At 51.4% G+C, this 14,543-nt stretch overlaps 1 protein-coding gene across 12 annotated transcripts in view; it reads left to right on the forward strand.

The window, feature by feature from the left end:
- The window catches only part of NCAM1 (neural cell adhesion molecule 1), an 87,855-nt gene that overhangs the window by 39,885 nt on the left and 33,427 nt on the right, over positions 1-14,543 (forward strand). For 8 of the 12 annotated variants that reach the window (XM_064634618.1, XM_064634619.1, XM_064634622.1 and 5 more), the window contains exons 2-9: positions 5,458-5,532; positions 5,708-5,926; positions 6,628-6,771; positions 7,526-7,663; positions 8,047-8,164; positions 8,672-8,841; positions 9,674-9,816; positions 14,383-14,412. In XM_064634618.1, coding sequence (XP_064490688.1) covers positions 5,458-5,532; positions 5,708-5,926; positions 6,628-6,771; positions 7,526-7,663; positions 8,047-8,164; positions 8,672-8,841; positions 9,674-9,816; positions 14,383-14,412 — 1,037 coding nt within the window. The remainder of the gene's footprint in view (positions 1-5,457; positions 5,533-5,707; positions 5,927-6,627; positions 6,772-7,525; positions 7,664-8,046; positions 8,165-8,671; positions 8,842-9,673; positions 9,817-14,382; positions 14,413-14,543) is intronic. The other 4 variants (XM_064634620.1, XM_064634621.1, XM_064634629.1 and 1 more) reach the window with 1 other exon arrangement.

Raw genomic sequence — 14,543 nt, forward strand, 5'->3', positions numbered from 1 at the left:
TTCAGCCAGTTCAGCTTTTTAACCATTGCTAAAAATACGTCCCCAAAGCTACATCACCGAGGTTGGGAAAGAGTTACTTTCAATACTTTACATCAAAGCTTATGCTGAGATGCTAAGGTTAAATGATGGACTGTGGGGGGAATGGAGCTTGCAGGGGGTAGGGATTGCTTCCTTTGGGGAATGACAGGGACCTTCCAGGAGCCTCAGCTCTCACAGGGGTGGAGCTGCTCCTGCCTCGCAAGTGGAGCCATAGTTCTGTCCCCCCCAAATGCAGAGTGTGTGTGTGCTGCTCACGGGCTGCCAAGAGAAACTGGCTGCAGCAAGATTAGTCTTGAATCAGGAGCTTTAGCAAATCCTGTTTTTCTCATCTTCTCTGGGTCCTTAATGCAGTGTCACTCACCCAAATTTCTTTTTTGGCAGGACGTCGCAGCTTCCATAGTTTTTAATTAAAATTGTCCATACCCTGATTTAATGGCTCCATAAAGCATCTTGGCTTACTCTGCCTCAGGTAAATGAAAATATTTGCTGTGGCAAATAGGACTATTAGTTTTATGATCCGTAGCAATAAAAAGCTTTTATCAGGAATGTCGTCAGAAGAGGCATAAAAACCGTGTTCCGTGTGAAACCACTGATACGTCTGAGGAGCTGTGCTTTGGTTCCTGAGTCTCTGTAGGAGAAGGTGTTAGCAGCATTTCAGTAACTGGAGGGACTGCTGGTTTTGGGGCAGGAGGGAGCATTTTGGAGCGGGGTGAGTGAGGAGCATCCTCCCACCTCCAGGTCAGCCCGGGCTGTGCTGGGGGGTTTGTTTGCAGCTGCTCCCCCTGCAAACGGAGCTCTGCTCACATCTCTCTCTTTGTGCTGAGCTGCTGTTTGCTGCCTCCCCGAATCCTTCTGATCTGATATTCCCCAAAGGTACCAGCCGTCCCCTCCTCCAATTCCTGGCAGATTTAGGGAGTGGTTCCCATGGCGACGGGGGAGGAATTGGATCTGCAGCCCAGCTGGGATCAATCCCAGCTGCCTCCTCCTCCTCCTCCTGAGCAGTCAGCGTATTTTTAATAAAGTGACCGTGTACAGGAGGCATGTCTTTGTCTTGTTAAGCCTTTGTTGTGTATTAAATCCTGAGGGCTTTCACCGTAATCTGCTGGGCTCACAAGCTTTACAAATCCTGCCCTTACTCGGAGAGCTGGGGGCATTAGACCCAGCAGAGATTTTTTTTTTCCCGATGATTTTTATTTCTGCAATTTAGTTGAGTCGGAGAACTGTTGTTAGAAATGAATGAAAATAAAGGTACAGTCTTTAGCAAGGGAACACAGGGAATATTTACAGCTGATTTCATCCCTGTTGTGCTTTATTTTGTGCTGCATTTTCCCTGAGCCTCACCTGCACGTTGTGGTGATGCACCATTGCAGGGTTACTGTGACAGGAGGGACACGAGGACAGGGACTCTGCTGCCTCCCAGGCAAATATATCCCAGTTCCCTGTGTTCCAAGCCAGGAGTGGTGCCTGTCAGAGAGAGCCCTGGGAACCAGGGGGTTGGGTATTAACGGGGCTCCAAAGGTGAGCAGAGAGCTGAGGTGCTCTTGGCAGAGAGAACTGGCTGGGAAGGGTCTGACGTGGCCCCCAGTGCTGGAGTGAGATGGGACCATTCCTGCTGGGCAGCCAAGGATTTAGATCCTTTTTGAGTTCCAAGGCTCAGACTGGGACCTTGTGAGGGTCAGTGCTGAAGGGATGGCAGGCTGGAAAGCAGGGATGTTTTGTGGGAAGGGAAGGATGGGGGGGTGAGCTCTCATTTATCCATGGACACAACCCCACGGTAGATTTGCATTACTGCAGGTTTGTCCTGAGTGTATTGAGTGTTCCAAGACATTCCCTTTGCATGGACACAGGCAGATGTTCCAGACTGGGACTGTGGCTGCAGGTCACTCACACTCTGCTTCCCTGGAGTCCCTGTGAGTTTGGGCAGACAGGGAGCCAATACCCAGCACTGAACCCCCTTCCCTCTGCTGCAAGTGGCACCTTCTTTACCCCCCAGGTAAACCCTGCTGTGTTAGGCTCAGCCTTAGCCCAGCAGGGTACAGCCTCCCTGCCTATTACCCAAATCAGGGCTTAATTTGAGCTCGTTTCTTTTGTTGAAATGCAAAACTAATTATATTTAACTACAGATGAACAGGAAGTTGCATTAGCAATTTTTTTTTTTTTAAATCAATAGGGAATTATTCAGCATTATTTGGGGGCTGGGGAACTTTGTAACCAGATAAAAGATATGGGGGAGGGCAGAGCTATAAAAAGTGTTATTGTGTGATTATGAAGAGGCCTTTTAATGCAGTTATTATGTGATGCTAAAAAGGCCTTTATTGCTTGAAGTTGGAAGTGGAATACAAATGGGCTCCCAGTGTCTATTAAATGAAGAGTGGAAAAAATAGTCTCCGTTTGCCTGAACTGCAAAGCAAAAATACCGATTAAATAGTGATTAAAACCCGTGGCAGGGCTGGGTCTGTTGGTTTGGTCACACACTGAGCAGGAGAGTTTAGCGAGCAGGGAGCAGTTGGTGGTGTAATTGCAGGCACAGATCGGGGTTCTGATGGGCTGTTTCTCCAGGTTATGGTGTCAGCAAAGCAAGGGCTGGCTGAGGCAGTCAGGGCTGGGTTCCCCTGGTGTCAGATGAGCTCGGATGGGCTCGGTGGGAGTCACTCAGAGGAACATTTCTGCTCAGACTGTAGCTGGTTTCCACAGGTTACCCTCAGTGTCCCCTGGGCTCTTTGGTGCCCGGTTTCAGCTCCAGGGATCTGGCCATTTGTAGGACAAAGCCTGAACGCTGTTGGCAAACACTGTGAGGACAAAACCCAGGGCTGGAGCAGCCCCACAGCCTGTCCAGTCTCCTGCACAGACCCACCGTCAGAAGACACAAAAGGCTAAAAAAAGCCAGGTAGAATCTTGTTCCTCGACATCTCTGGCAGAGTGGAAATATTGAGGGTTTCTGGAGTGTGTTTTGTGCCTTTAGTAAGTACCCTTGGTGTGTTTGTGCACAGGTGAGCCCTGGGAATTTCCTGTCCCAGTGGAAACTGGAGTAAAATAGCACTTGAAACAGCAGTTAGGTTTTGATCTACCTTGGGGGACTTGAGCATCTTGTTCCTGGATGAAATTAAAGAAGCTGAAGTTGGTGTGAAGCAGGTTTGTTAATACTGGCTCTCTGGTTCCTGCTGCTCACCAGGTCACTGTTTCTGTCCCTTGGCAGTTTCTGGGTTTGAAAAGTGCCTTTCTGGAGTCAGTAATAACTGACTAAGGAGGTTTCCCCTGTGCCTCCCTCCCATCACAGCTGAAGGGGCTGTGCTGACGTGCAGGGGGGTTGGTGGTGAAGGAATTGCTGCCCCTCTGCACAACCTTTGCAGAAATGCTGTTTCTTAGGCCAGTAATGATGAGATTTAATGATAACTTTGCTGCTGGTGGAGCAGAGGGAGCAGTGACTGAGTGAGGGATGTCCTTCCTTTGCTCCTTTCTAAGGCTCCAAAGAGTTTTGCCTTCCTGTGTCCCAGGGGTGGTTTCCAGGTTTCATTCTCTTGAAACTCTTAAATGCACAGAAGGAGCTGAGCCCTTGGAAAAAAATAAGTGAAAGTGTTGAGAGCTGAGTGTTGCCTGGGCTCAGATCTCTTGCCTGGCCCTTTTGGCTGTCATTACAGTGAGATATTCCCAGGTTGTGTGGTTTCCTCCCATTCTTTGCATCTGCTGTGGCACAGACATGCATAAAAAAAGATGTGAGGTAGAGCCCAGATGCCAAATTTGGGGGTGATGAAAAGTTCAGTGCTTTACACAAAGCCTTTTTTCTCCTTTCTAGCTGTAACAGAAAGCACCTGAGAATGGAATGAAAGGCATTAATAACCCCAGCCTGTGCCACTGCCTTCCCAGCAGGCAGCCACTCTCACAAGTGCAGAAGAGGGCCAGTGGTGTGTTTATACAGTGTAGGGTGGCAAAAAAAAAAGAAGGGGGGGATGAATTTATATTAGATCTCAATTAGCTCAGAGCCATTTTACCAGCACCCCCTGGTCTGATAGCAGTGCTTGCCTGAGGAGAAAGCAAGCTCTGCTGGCTGGGTTGAGAGCCCTTCCTTGGGCTGGGCTGGCAGCTCTGTGGGGAATTCAATCCCAACATCGTTGTGTTCCAGCTGCAGGGCTCAGAAGGGTGTCTTGGACAGGCCAGGAGGGGCTGGAATGAGCCCCTTGCTGTTCCTCAGGGCATCCAGGGGTACTTGAATGTCCCCCTCTGGCAGGCTCTGGGCTGGGCAGACCTGTGAACGTGGCCAGACCTGGAGCACACAGTGCTCCCAGCTCTGCTGTCAGCTGAGTCTGGGCTGGGTTGTTTCTGTTCAGTGCTGTACCCCAGCCTGCTGGGCTGGAACACCAGCACTTACCAGCACAGCCTGCTGAAATCCAGGGAGAGCAAAGCCAGAGATGTGGCAGGACCTTGCCCTGGGACCGTCCTTTGCAGGGCTCCCCTGGCTCCCCTGAATTGCTTCCCGTTTCCCTGTGAGCAGAAGTGCTGTGTCACAGTGGCTCTTGGCTGCAGGAATGTGCTCAGACCATCCTGATGGTTCTGTCCTTCTTTACTGAGGGCAGGCAGTGCTCCTTCAGCTGTGTGTGGCTGCAGCCTTAATGCCTAACCCCCCATCCATATGTTTCCCCAGTACTTTAAGGAATGTTGCCATTGGCACACACAGTCAGGTTTTAATTTCTCAAGCAGTGCATGTTCCTTGAAAATCCAGGTGTGTTTGGCAGCTAAAATAACACCTCTGTGGTCTGGAGGTAAAATGAGCTGCTCTGGGAGAGGGATTTTCATGCACTACAGCGTGAAAACACCGGGAGGGGGTTTCTGAAAGAAAACCTATTCATTTTGGTGTCCTCAAATTCAACTTGACCTGGGCTTGTTAGGCCACAGATCTGCCGTGGAATTAAGCTATAGCTGGAGGAAAGCCAGAATCCAATTACATTTTCTGCCTAATGGGTCATAATTTATGCAATGAAGAAGGCAGGGATGTTGCTGGGGGAAAAGGGCACTGGATGTGCGTGGATGTGCACTGGGCAGGGCTGGGTGTGAATGGACGTGGAAAGGGGAACCTGTGCTGGACGTGGAAATGGGGACCTGTGCTGGATGTGGAAATGGGGACCTGTGCTGGACGTGGAAAGGGGAACCTGTGCTGGATGTGGAAATGGGGACCTGTGCTGGATGTGGAATTGGGGACCTGTGCTGGACGTGGAAATGGGGACCTGTGCTGGATGTGGAAATGGGGACCTGTGCTGTCCTTTCTCACTTGTTTAGTACCAGTGTAATTCAGATCAGAAAATGAGTGTTATACTGGACTCTGCTGAATAAAGGAGCTGTAGGGGTTGGAAGGCCAGCAAAGCTTTTTTGCTGAAGACCACTCCTGTTGTTTAACCACCCCCTGTGTGCTCTTCTCTTTTCCAGCCTCTCTACAAGTGGACATCGTTCCGAGCCAGGGGGAGATCAGCGTTGGAGAATCCAAGTTCTTCTTATGTCAAGGTGAGTGCTGGCCTCAGGCATCGCCCGTGTCTGGGTGGGTTCAATTTGGTGGTGGCAGTGCTTTGGAAGCAGGACTGTGCTCTGAGGGGTGAGATTTGCTGTAGCAGGACTCACAAGGCCGAGGAGTGCAGGGTTGGGCTCAGTGAGGTGTTGTGTTCTCCCCTCTCCCCCCCAGTGGCAGGGGAGGCCAAGCACAAGGACATCTCGTGGTTCTCCCCGAACGGGGAGAGGCTGTCGCCGAACCAGCAGCGCATCTCGGTGGTGCGGAACGATGACTTCTCCTCCACCCTCACCATCTACAACGCCAACATCGACGACGCCGGCATCTACAAGTGCGTGGTCAGCAGCGCCGACGAGGGCGACTCCGAGGCCACCGTCAACGTCAAGATCTTCCGTAAGGCCGCGGCCCCGGGGCCCCGCTCTTGGGGCAGCAGCAGGGAGGCAAGGCTTGTGCCCCCCTGGAAAAGGCTGGGCTTAAAGGGGGGGAAGGAGGGTGAAAGGAAAGGGGCTGTGGAGAAGGTGCAGCCTCCTCCTCCTCCCTGGGTTTTGGGGGTTAATGGGAACTGGACCTGTGGTCTGCTCGCCAGCACGTCTGTGCTGAAATCCTTCAGAAAGGCAGGGCTGGGAATTCTTCAGAGAGCAAGGGGTGGAAGGAGAAGGTTCTGGCGCTTCCTGAGTGTCCAGGAGGAGAAACCAGAGGGAGCAGCTGTTGTGGGTGACAGACATGCTGTGGGGCTGCTCTGGTGTTGAGTGAAGGGGCCCACACGTTCACCAGGTTTATAATAAGCCATCAGCATGTTGGCCAGCAGAGCCACGAGAGCAGCTTCTCCCCTTCCTGCTGGGAAGCTGAGCAGTTCCAAGGTCACAGTTATTTAGGTTATGGATTTGGCCCACTGATATTCCTGGAGGACAGAGCTGGAGAACGGGGCAGTGCATTCAATCAGACACACCTTTATCCTCCCCTTGGCAACAAGATGATTTCCAGGGGGTTTGGGGCCCTCTGGGATTTCTTTGCTTCCCTCAGGCTTGAGTCAGGAGCCCAGCTCGAGGTGTGCTGGGAAAGCTGCAGTGACTCTCTCCTTCCCTTGCTTTCAGAAAAGCTGATGTTCAAGAACGCTCCCACCCCCCAGGAGTTCAAGGAAGGGGACGATGCTGTGATCGTGTGTGACGTGGTCAGCTCGCTGCCTCCCACCATCATCTGGAAGCACAAAGGCAGGGATGTCATCCTGAAAAAAGATGGTAAGGTCTTGGTGCTTGTCCGTTCAGGGCTCCAGTGTCCATCTCCCATCAGCTCAGATCAGGCTCGCACACAGAATGGGTGGTGGGCACCAGGGAAAGGGGGAGCAGTTTGTGTCTGGCACTGGGTCACAGGGTGTGAGTTCAGTTGGTCAGGGTGCTGTGGTTTGGCAGTGGCAGGGCAGCAATGTTCCCACAGAAATGACCATCAGGCTTTGATGCTGGAATAAGCAAAGAATGCTAAAGAGAAAACAATCAGATAAAAGAAGTGCCATCAGACAGAAAAGCTGGATGTTGTGACACTCTCCAGCCTTCCTGAGGAAAAGGGCTAAAAGCTCCTTGCAGGAACCTTTCCCTTTCTTCCACAAAGCTGCAGCCAGCCATGCCCAGAGGGGCCTCCAAAGCCCTGATTCCAGCTGTGCCTCAGCTGGGTTTGTCACACCTACCTGCTGCAGGCACACAGGTAGGAGGGCAGCAAAGCCTTCAGCATATTGCCTGCTCTGCTGAAATGTAGATGTGTTCCTGTGGATTATCCCTGAGTGCTTACACTGCCCAGCACCAGCCCTTGGCTGCTCTCCACAGCAGTTCCTTCCTTGGCACCGTCAGACCCAGCTGCAGCAGCATCTCCCTTTGGTGGTGGGAAGGGCAGTAACACCCCACCAATCCTTGTCTCAAGCCAGAAGGGGCCCAGAGAGGAGCAGAAGCTGCAGAGAGCTGCCCTGAGGCCCCTGGGTGAGCCTCCCTTCTGTCTTTGCAGTGCGGTTCATAGTCCTGTCCAACAACTACCTGCAGATCCGGGGCATCAAGAAGACGGACGAGGGGACGTACAGGTGTGAGGGGAGGATCTTGGCTCGGGGGGAGATCAACTTCAAGGACATCCAGGTCATTGTGAATGGTGAGAGCTCAGAGTAAGGCTGGTGCAGAGCAGGGGGTGAGAACCTCACTGTGGGAGTTCTCATCTGATGGAAACCGAACTGAAATGTCCCGTGACTGAGAGTGAGGAATTGAGCCTGGTGGGACTCACAAGTGCTTTTGTCCATTACAGTGATTTTTTTTTTTGTGCCTCTCCTCACCCCCTGCCCTTTGTTCCCTGTGCTGGTTGCTTTGGAGAGCTCGTGCATCAAACCTGTTGATTGAAACCTGCAGGGGATGGTGGAAGGGTTTGAGTAACTGGTGCCGTCTGTGGTTATTGCAGAGATGCACAAGGAGCCTCCTGAGGCTCCCTCTTGCTCAGCCTTCTGTCCTTTCTAACTCAGATGTGGATTTCTTCTCTTCCAGTACCTCCTTCTGTGCGTGCCAGGCAGAGCACTATGAATGCCACTGCCAACCTCAGCCAGTCTGTCACCTTGGCATGTGATGCTGATGGTTTTCCTGAGCCAACCGTGACGTGGACAAAGTAAGATGCTGTGTGCAGTGTCCTGGGGGGGGTGTGTGAGCAGGGGTGATTCCCCAAGGCCTGGAAAACCAGGCTGGAGGGGAAAAACCATCTTAACTGGAATGAAATGAATGGATTTGATTCACAAGGGAAAGGGTGGACTCATGATGGAACTGAAGTTGGATTCTGCTGTGGGTTAAACCCTGGTGGGCAACCGAGTCCCACACAGCCCACTTGGGGGGAGTGGGATGGGGAGGAGAATCAGAAGGGTAAAAAACCTTGTTGGTTGAGATAAAGGCAGTCTAACAAAGCAAAAGCTGTGCATGCCAGCAAAGCAAACCAAGGAATTCATGCAGTGCTTGCCCCTGGCAGGCAGGTGCTCAGCCAGGTCAGCTGGTTTGGCCGTGTCCCCTCCCAGCCTTGCATGGCAGTGCCAGGCAGTGCTGCACACCTGAGGAACACTGTCCTTGGGGTTGTGGAGCCTTTGACTGCTGCTGCCCACCACACCCACGTGCTTTGTGCCCCCAGGGATGGAGAGCCCGTGGAGGAGGCTGATGATGAGGAGAAATACAGCTTCAACTACGACGGCTCGGAGCTGGTCATCAGGCAGGTGGACAAGAGCGACGAGGCCGAGTACATCTGCATCGCTGAGAACAAGGCAGGGGAGGCAGATGCCACCATCCACCTCAAAGTCTTCGGTAGGAATGCTCTTCCCATCCCCCTCCCACTCCAGGCTGTGTTGGCAGCTCACCAGTGCAAGCTGGAAGTAACCTACTTATCCCAGTTAATGCCTGGCAGGGCTTATCCAGAGCTGCTGCTTCCCCAAGGAATGCTGTGCTCCTCTGCCATCGTGTGTGTGTGTCTGAAACACAGCCCAGCCCCATCCTGCTTCCCCTCTGAGGAGACAAATCCAGCCCTGGGCAGGGGGGCTGTGATGAGGCTCACATGCTACCTGAAATATCTTCCAGGCCCAGAGGGCTGAATCCTGATCCACCCAAAGCTGCTTTAGCACCTCAGTAGGAATTGCTCTAACCTGGACAGGGAGGTGAACTCCACCCCACCACTGTGTGAGTGACCTCAAGCTTGCAGGGATGAATCAGCAGCTTTCCTGCCTTCTATGAATCTGGGAGTGTTAAGGAATATAATTCTCCCTGTCCCATATGCAGCCACTCAACAAAGCTGCTTATCAAAAGGCTGATTTGGGGCAGAGAAAGTAGACAGGGAGGTGGAAGATTCAGCTGGTAATCCCAGGGACTGATCACTTGTACACTGTTAAATGGGTTCTACTTCACATACACCCTCTCCTAGTCCTCTCTTACAAGCCTCAGCTGGAAGCATGAATAGAAGAGGTTCTAGTTCTGCCAGGAGGTGCCTCTTCTCCAGCACCACTCTGCTCCTTCCCTGCATGGCACTGAGCTTGTCACCATTCCAAAGCCTTTTCCCCCAGTGCTGCCTGTCCCAATCGTTGCTGTTGGCAGATGAGCTTCACCCTGAGCCCCAACCTGAATCAGGGTTGCTTTTTCTTCCCAGCAAAACCCAAAATCACCTATGTGGAAAACAAAACAGCCATGGAGCTGGAGGATCAGATCACCCTGACCTGCGAGGCCTCCGGGGACCCCATCCCTTCCATCACCTGGAGAACCTCCACCCGCAACATCAGCAACGAGGAGAAGGTACAGCCCTTCCCAGAGCCCTGGGATCTGCCTGGGGGATCAGCACAGCCCCTGCCTGCCTGCCCTGCTGCCCTGGGCTGCATGAGCTGCACGGGGATGCACGTGGGAGTCCCGGGGGTTCCCTCTCTGGGGAGCACACCCTGTCTGCCCAGGGCTCAGCTCCACCCCTGCAGCAGTGCCACAGGGGTCCTTTTGGAAAGAGCCACCTCTGTCTGTAAGAGCTGAGGGTATGCTTTGGAATTCCTGCTGGATCACTCGGGCTTGGATTAACCTGAAGAGCAGTGCAGTCTAAACCCTCTCCAGAGGAGTTTCCAGAGGGACCTACAGTTGCAGGAAGGCTGTGAAAGGGTTTTTCCCTCATGTCCCAGCTGGGAATGAGCACCCTGATGGCAGCATTGGCAGTGAGTGGGAGGGTGGCAGGGCTGAGCTGTGGGCTGTCCCCTCTCAGAGGTGCAGTGGACCCAAATGAGCCTGTTCATTCCTTCTCGCCCTTCCCTGTTGTACTCTGGGACTGCACATTCCTGAAGCACAAAAGCCTGGCTGCCTTTGTGCTCACCTGTTTTGTTGATCACATCAATGCCATTTTGTTCTTTAAAGGCAAAAATAATTAGCAGTTTTTCTTTCAGAGGAGAGTGCTGGTGTTGTTACTGGCTACAATTCCTTCAATTAGACAAGATAAGGATGTGCTGCTTTACTGTAGATGTTTCATAATAGTTGCATAAGTGATCAGCAGGCATAATTTGGAGCTAAAGAAAGCCTAGATAAAAGCTGGAGTGAGGAGTTGTTGCTTATTAATAATCTTCTAATAACAGGATGCTTCAGGGCTCAGCTGCCTTGGCCATGCCAGGGGTTCTGGCTCAGTGTGAAGGCAGCAGGGGACAGACTGTGAAATCTGGGAGCAACAGAGGTGTCCACTGTCAGTTGTCCCCACAGCTGCCATCCTGCACTGGAGCTCCTAAATGAGCTTTTTTTAATTGCCCCCATGATGTCAGCTCTCCCCCACGCTGTTCATGTGTAACTTATTAATCAGAGTGCCAAAGTTTTCCAGCTTCAGTTCTTCCTCAGCATCTTTGGGGTGGGAGGGCTGCTGTGAATCCCTGCAATGTTCACAGAGGGTTCCAGTGCCCTCAGAAGCTGTTGGCTTGTCCCTGCAGTGGGACTGGGGCACCTGTTTGGACAGGAGGAGGTTATTTATTCATGGAGGGTCCTGGGAGGAGCCCGGGGCTCCAGAGCTGCTGGCTCTGCAGTTGGGGTCACAGCCATGGGAAGAGCTTTGTCAGGGAGGAGAATAGAAAAACTAAAGCCTGCCTGTTTGCAGGGCCCCCTCTGTCCAGCCCAGTTAAACCCTCCAGATCTCAGTGGCAAAACTGCTAACTCATTTTTGCTGATTTTTGAGACTCATATATCCTGCTTGATGCTGTGGCTGAGCAATAGTAGAGAAAATGGTGATTCTCTGATACTTTCTAATACAGGCAGGGGGAAAATCCAAGGTTTGAGGTGCAGCCATGTGTCTCATGTTTAGACCTTCAGGGCAAACACATTTTGGTCACATACCATGCACTTTCTAGGCTGGGTTATTTTATTTTGTGTGTGTGTGTTTTGGTTTGGTTTGTCTTACACTTTTCCCATTCTCTCTCTTGTGCTGGAGGTTTAGGTGGATGGTACAAACATCCAGGAAATCCTCAGGTCAGAACAGCTCTGATTACCTTTCTACTCAATGTACAACCAAATTCATACATTCAGGTTCCTCTGCCCTTGCTGTCTCTGGGACAGCACAGGGAAATGGATGGTCTTTGATGCAGCACAAACAATATTATTTTTAGGATTATGAAGCCCTACTTCTGAATATTCTTCAGGTACTTGGATGCTTCTATCTTGCTTCATCTTGTTTACTCTTGTAATCATACTTCAGTCTAGATTTTTAGAGGTGCCTTAACTCCCATTAACGTTCTGTACTTCAGAGAAAACCTTCCCAAACCCCCAAATAAGCAAGAAAACCACCCTTTGTGGCTCCTGCTCTGCAGAGAGCGCAGAGCAAATAATGACAACAATGATGAAATTAAAAATTTGCTTACCTGGGGTTTACTCTGGTTGTGAAGGTAGGAACATGCTGCTTAGGAGGGATGTTTGCCTTGTCAGTGTGGGATTGCTGTCTGTCCCTGCTGCAGAGCAGGGGCCTGGGAAGGCAGCAGCAGGATGGGTTGGAGGGGTTTGCCCTCCTCTCCCCTTCAGTGCCTGTTGCTGTGCCAGTGCAGGCAGCAGGAACTGGGAGGGATCCCAGGGGAGAGCTGCTCAGCTCCCTCCTCACCTTCAGTGCTTCCCAGCCCCGTGAAGAGCCACGTTTCTCTCACTGCTCTGGCACAAAACTTAACTGTGCCTCAGGAAGTGAGTCTCGATGTGCTGTGAGTGGTGCAACAAGTTTTACAGTTTCAGTGCAAAGTGTCAGATTTTTGGCTGAGACAGTCTCTGACTGCACACATTCCATGGAGCAGTTGTGGAGCCAGTCCTGGGGTTCTTACCCAGCAGTGCAGCTCAGTGGGTGGACATGGGAGGGGAGCAGAGAAGGGTTCATCCAGGCTGTTATCCTGTGGCCAGGGCTGACAGGAGGGGTGTCTGCAGCTCAGGATCTCGTTCCCTTGCACAGCTCACACCAGGTCAAATGACCAGTGCAGTAATTAAAAAAAAAATAAAAACTAAAAGGCAGATTTAGTGACGTGGAGGAGAGTCAGGTACTCTGATGGTGCAGGTGAGTGTTGCTGCAACATCCTCAGCAAAGGGATGCAGAACACTTAACATTCCAAATTTAACTTAATGGAAGCCTAATTTCCTGATTGTATTTTGTTTTTTTTTCCTCCTAAGTGGGCAATATACCTCGAATACAACTCCCTGTCTTAAATTTGTGTTGTGCTCTGCATCTTAGGAGATGTACATGGGACTATCTTTGGATTTAATGATCCGGGGAGAGAATTACATTGGCAGTTCCCAGGAACTCCTTTGTGATGAGGATTCTCATTTAACAACTTGTTTCCCCCCCTCCTTGTTCCCTGCATGGTGCTGAGTAGAGCTTGTGTCTCTCTCTGTCTTGGTGAAGGACAGTTAGCCTGGAACTCTCCAGGATGGAGAATGTGCTTCTGCCTCTTTCCCCACATCCCTGAGTGACAAAGGAACAGCAAACTCTGGGGATGTGGGAACAGGCTTTTTTCCTTCTTCATGTTCCTTTAGGTTGGCAGGTCCTGAACACCAGAGGATAAAAAGAATCCCCCTGTGCTGACACTGTGGGGACCCAGTGAACAGGACTGGAAGGGGACTCAGATGGGTACAGGCAAGGCAGGTCCCTGGCAGAGTGACTGGGACAGCAAGAAGGGATTATTTTGGGTTATTAGGCTGCCTGTTCAGCTTTCAAGGACCTTGTGCACAACAGGATATATAGACACAGAAATGACCAGGTTTGGGGAGTGTCCTGCCCTGTGCAGGTGTTGGGGAGCTTCTCCTCAGGCTTCTAGTTACAAGCAAATGCTTTGCTTTCATCCAAGACATTGTAGGACGAGGCTGTGTGTCCCATCTGTTAATATTTGAGTCTCACAATGTTCACTAGAAGCCCTGTGGAGACAGTGCTGTGTTTTTTAGTCTCATTCCCTGAGCCTCCATCTCCATCCCTGTCACTCGTGTGTGCGCTGTGACATCCACACTCGTGCCTCACACCCAGTGGTGCCATCGTGGCTGGGACATTAGCAGCTGATTTTGGGCTCCTGAACTGAAGTGGATCGAGATACAATGGATACAGAGTCCAGAAGATATTTGAAATATAAATTATAGGGGGGAAAATGGAACCCAGCAGCTTTGGTCTTTCTGAACCACAGTGATTATGTCCACACTGGTGGTGGCTTTCTCTGAACAGGAAATACCTGCCTGAAATACCTGCTTTAATGTAAGGTTTGTGCATGTTTCACTGCTGTTGGGTTGTGCCAGGCCCAGGAAGGGCTGGGTATGATCAGCTGGAGGCACCAGGTCCTGCTGTGCCCTGTGCAGGGTGTCCCACTGTCCCAGTGCTCTGCAGCTCGAGATCTCCTCCTGGCACAGAATGCATGGAAATGCAGCTCCAGATGCATGGCCACGTTACTGGGGTCAGTGGGAATCAGTGTGGGTGGGTGGCAAACAAACCAGGGGGAGAAAACCAGTTCTGGGACTTAACACTGCACTTCAGTGGCCCAGGTGAGCAGAGGCACCTCCCCAGGACCTGGGCACAGGGCTCTGGAGAAGGTGAGAGGTGCCAGGGGACACAGTCCCGGGCTGTGTGAACACAGGAGCACTTTCAGGTGCCAGTACCCCCTGGTTGGTAACCTTACAACCAGTTTCTAGGAGCTGGAATTCTGAACACCCACCTAAACTGAGGTTCTGTGGGCAATGGGAAGTGTGATGCCCCCCCCAGGAGATGTACACCCTGGAGCCTGCATGTGCACAGGACACACTGTGCTGCAAACACTGATAACCTGAAAGCAACCTTTGATAAACTTTTATTGCTTTTTTTCTGTTGTTGTTGTTGTGTTCTATATCTGTTCTCTCCAGGCTTCGTGGACCCGGCCCGAGAAACAAGAGGTATAAGATTACCAGACCTTTAGCAAACTCCTTAGGTTTTTGGTTTTGGTTTCTCTTTAAGCATTACAAGATTAACAAACCTCTAGTCCAGTAACCAAGCCAACTAAACGAGCATTAATATGACCAAGTTA

This window comes from Pseudopipra pipra, chromosome 23 (genome assembly GCF_036250125.1).
Source record: "Pseudopipra pipra isolate bDixPip1 chromosome 23, bDixPip1.hap1, whole genome shotgun sequence".
Classification (NCBI taxonomy): Eukaryota; Metazoa; Chordata; class Aves; order Passeriformes; family Pipridae; genus Pseudopipra; species Pseudopipra pipra.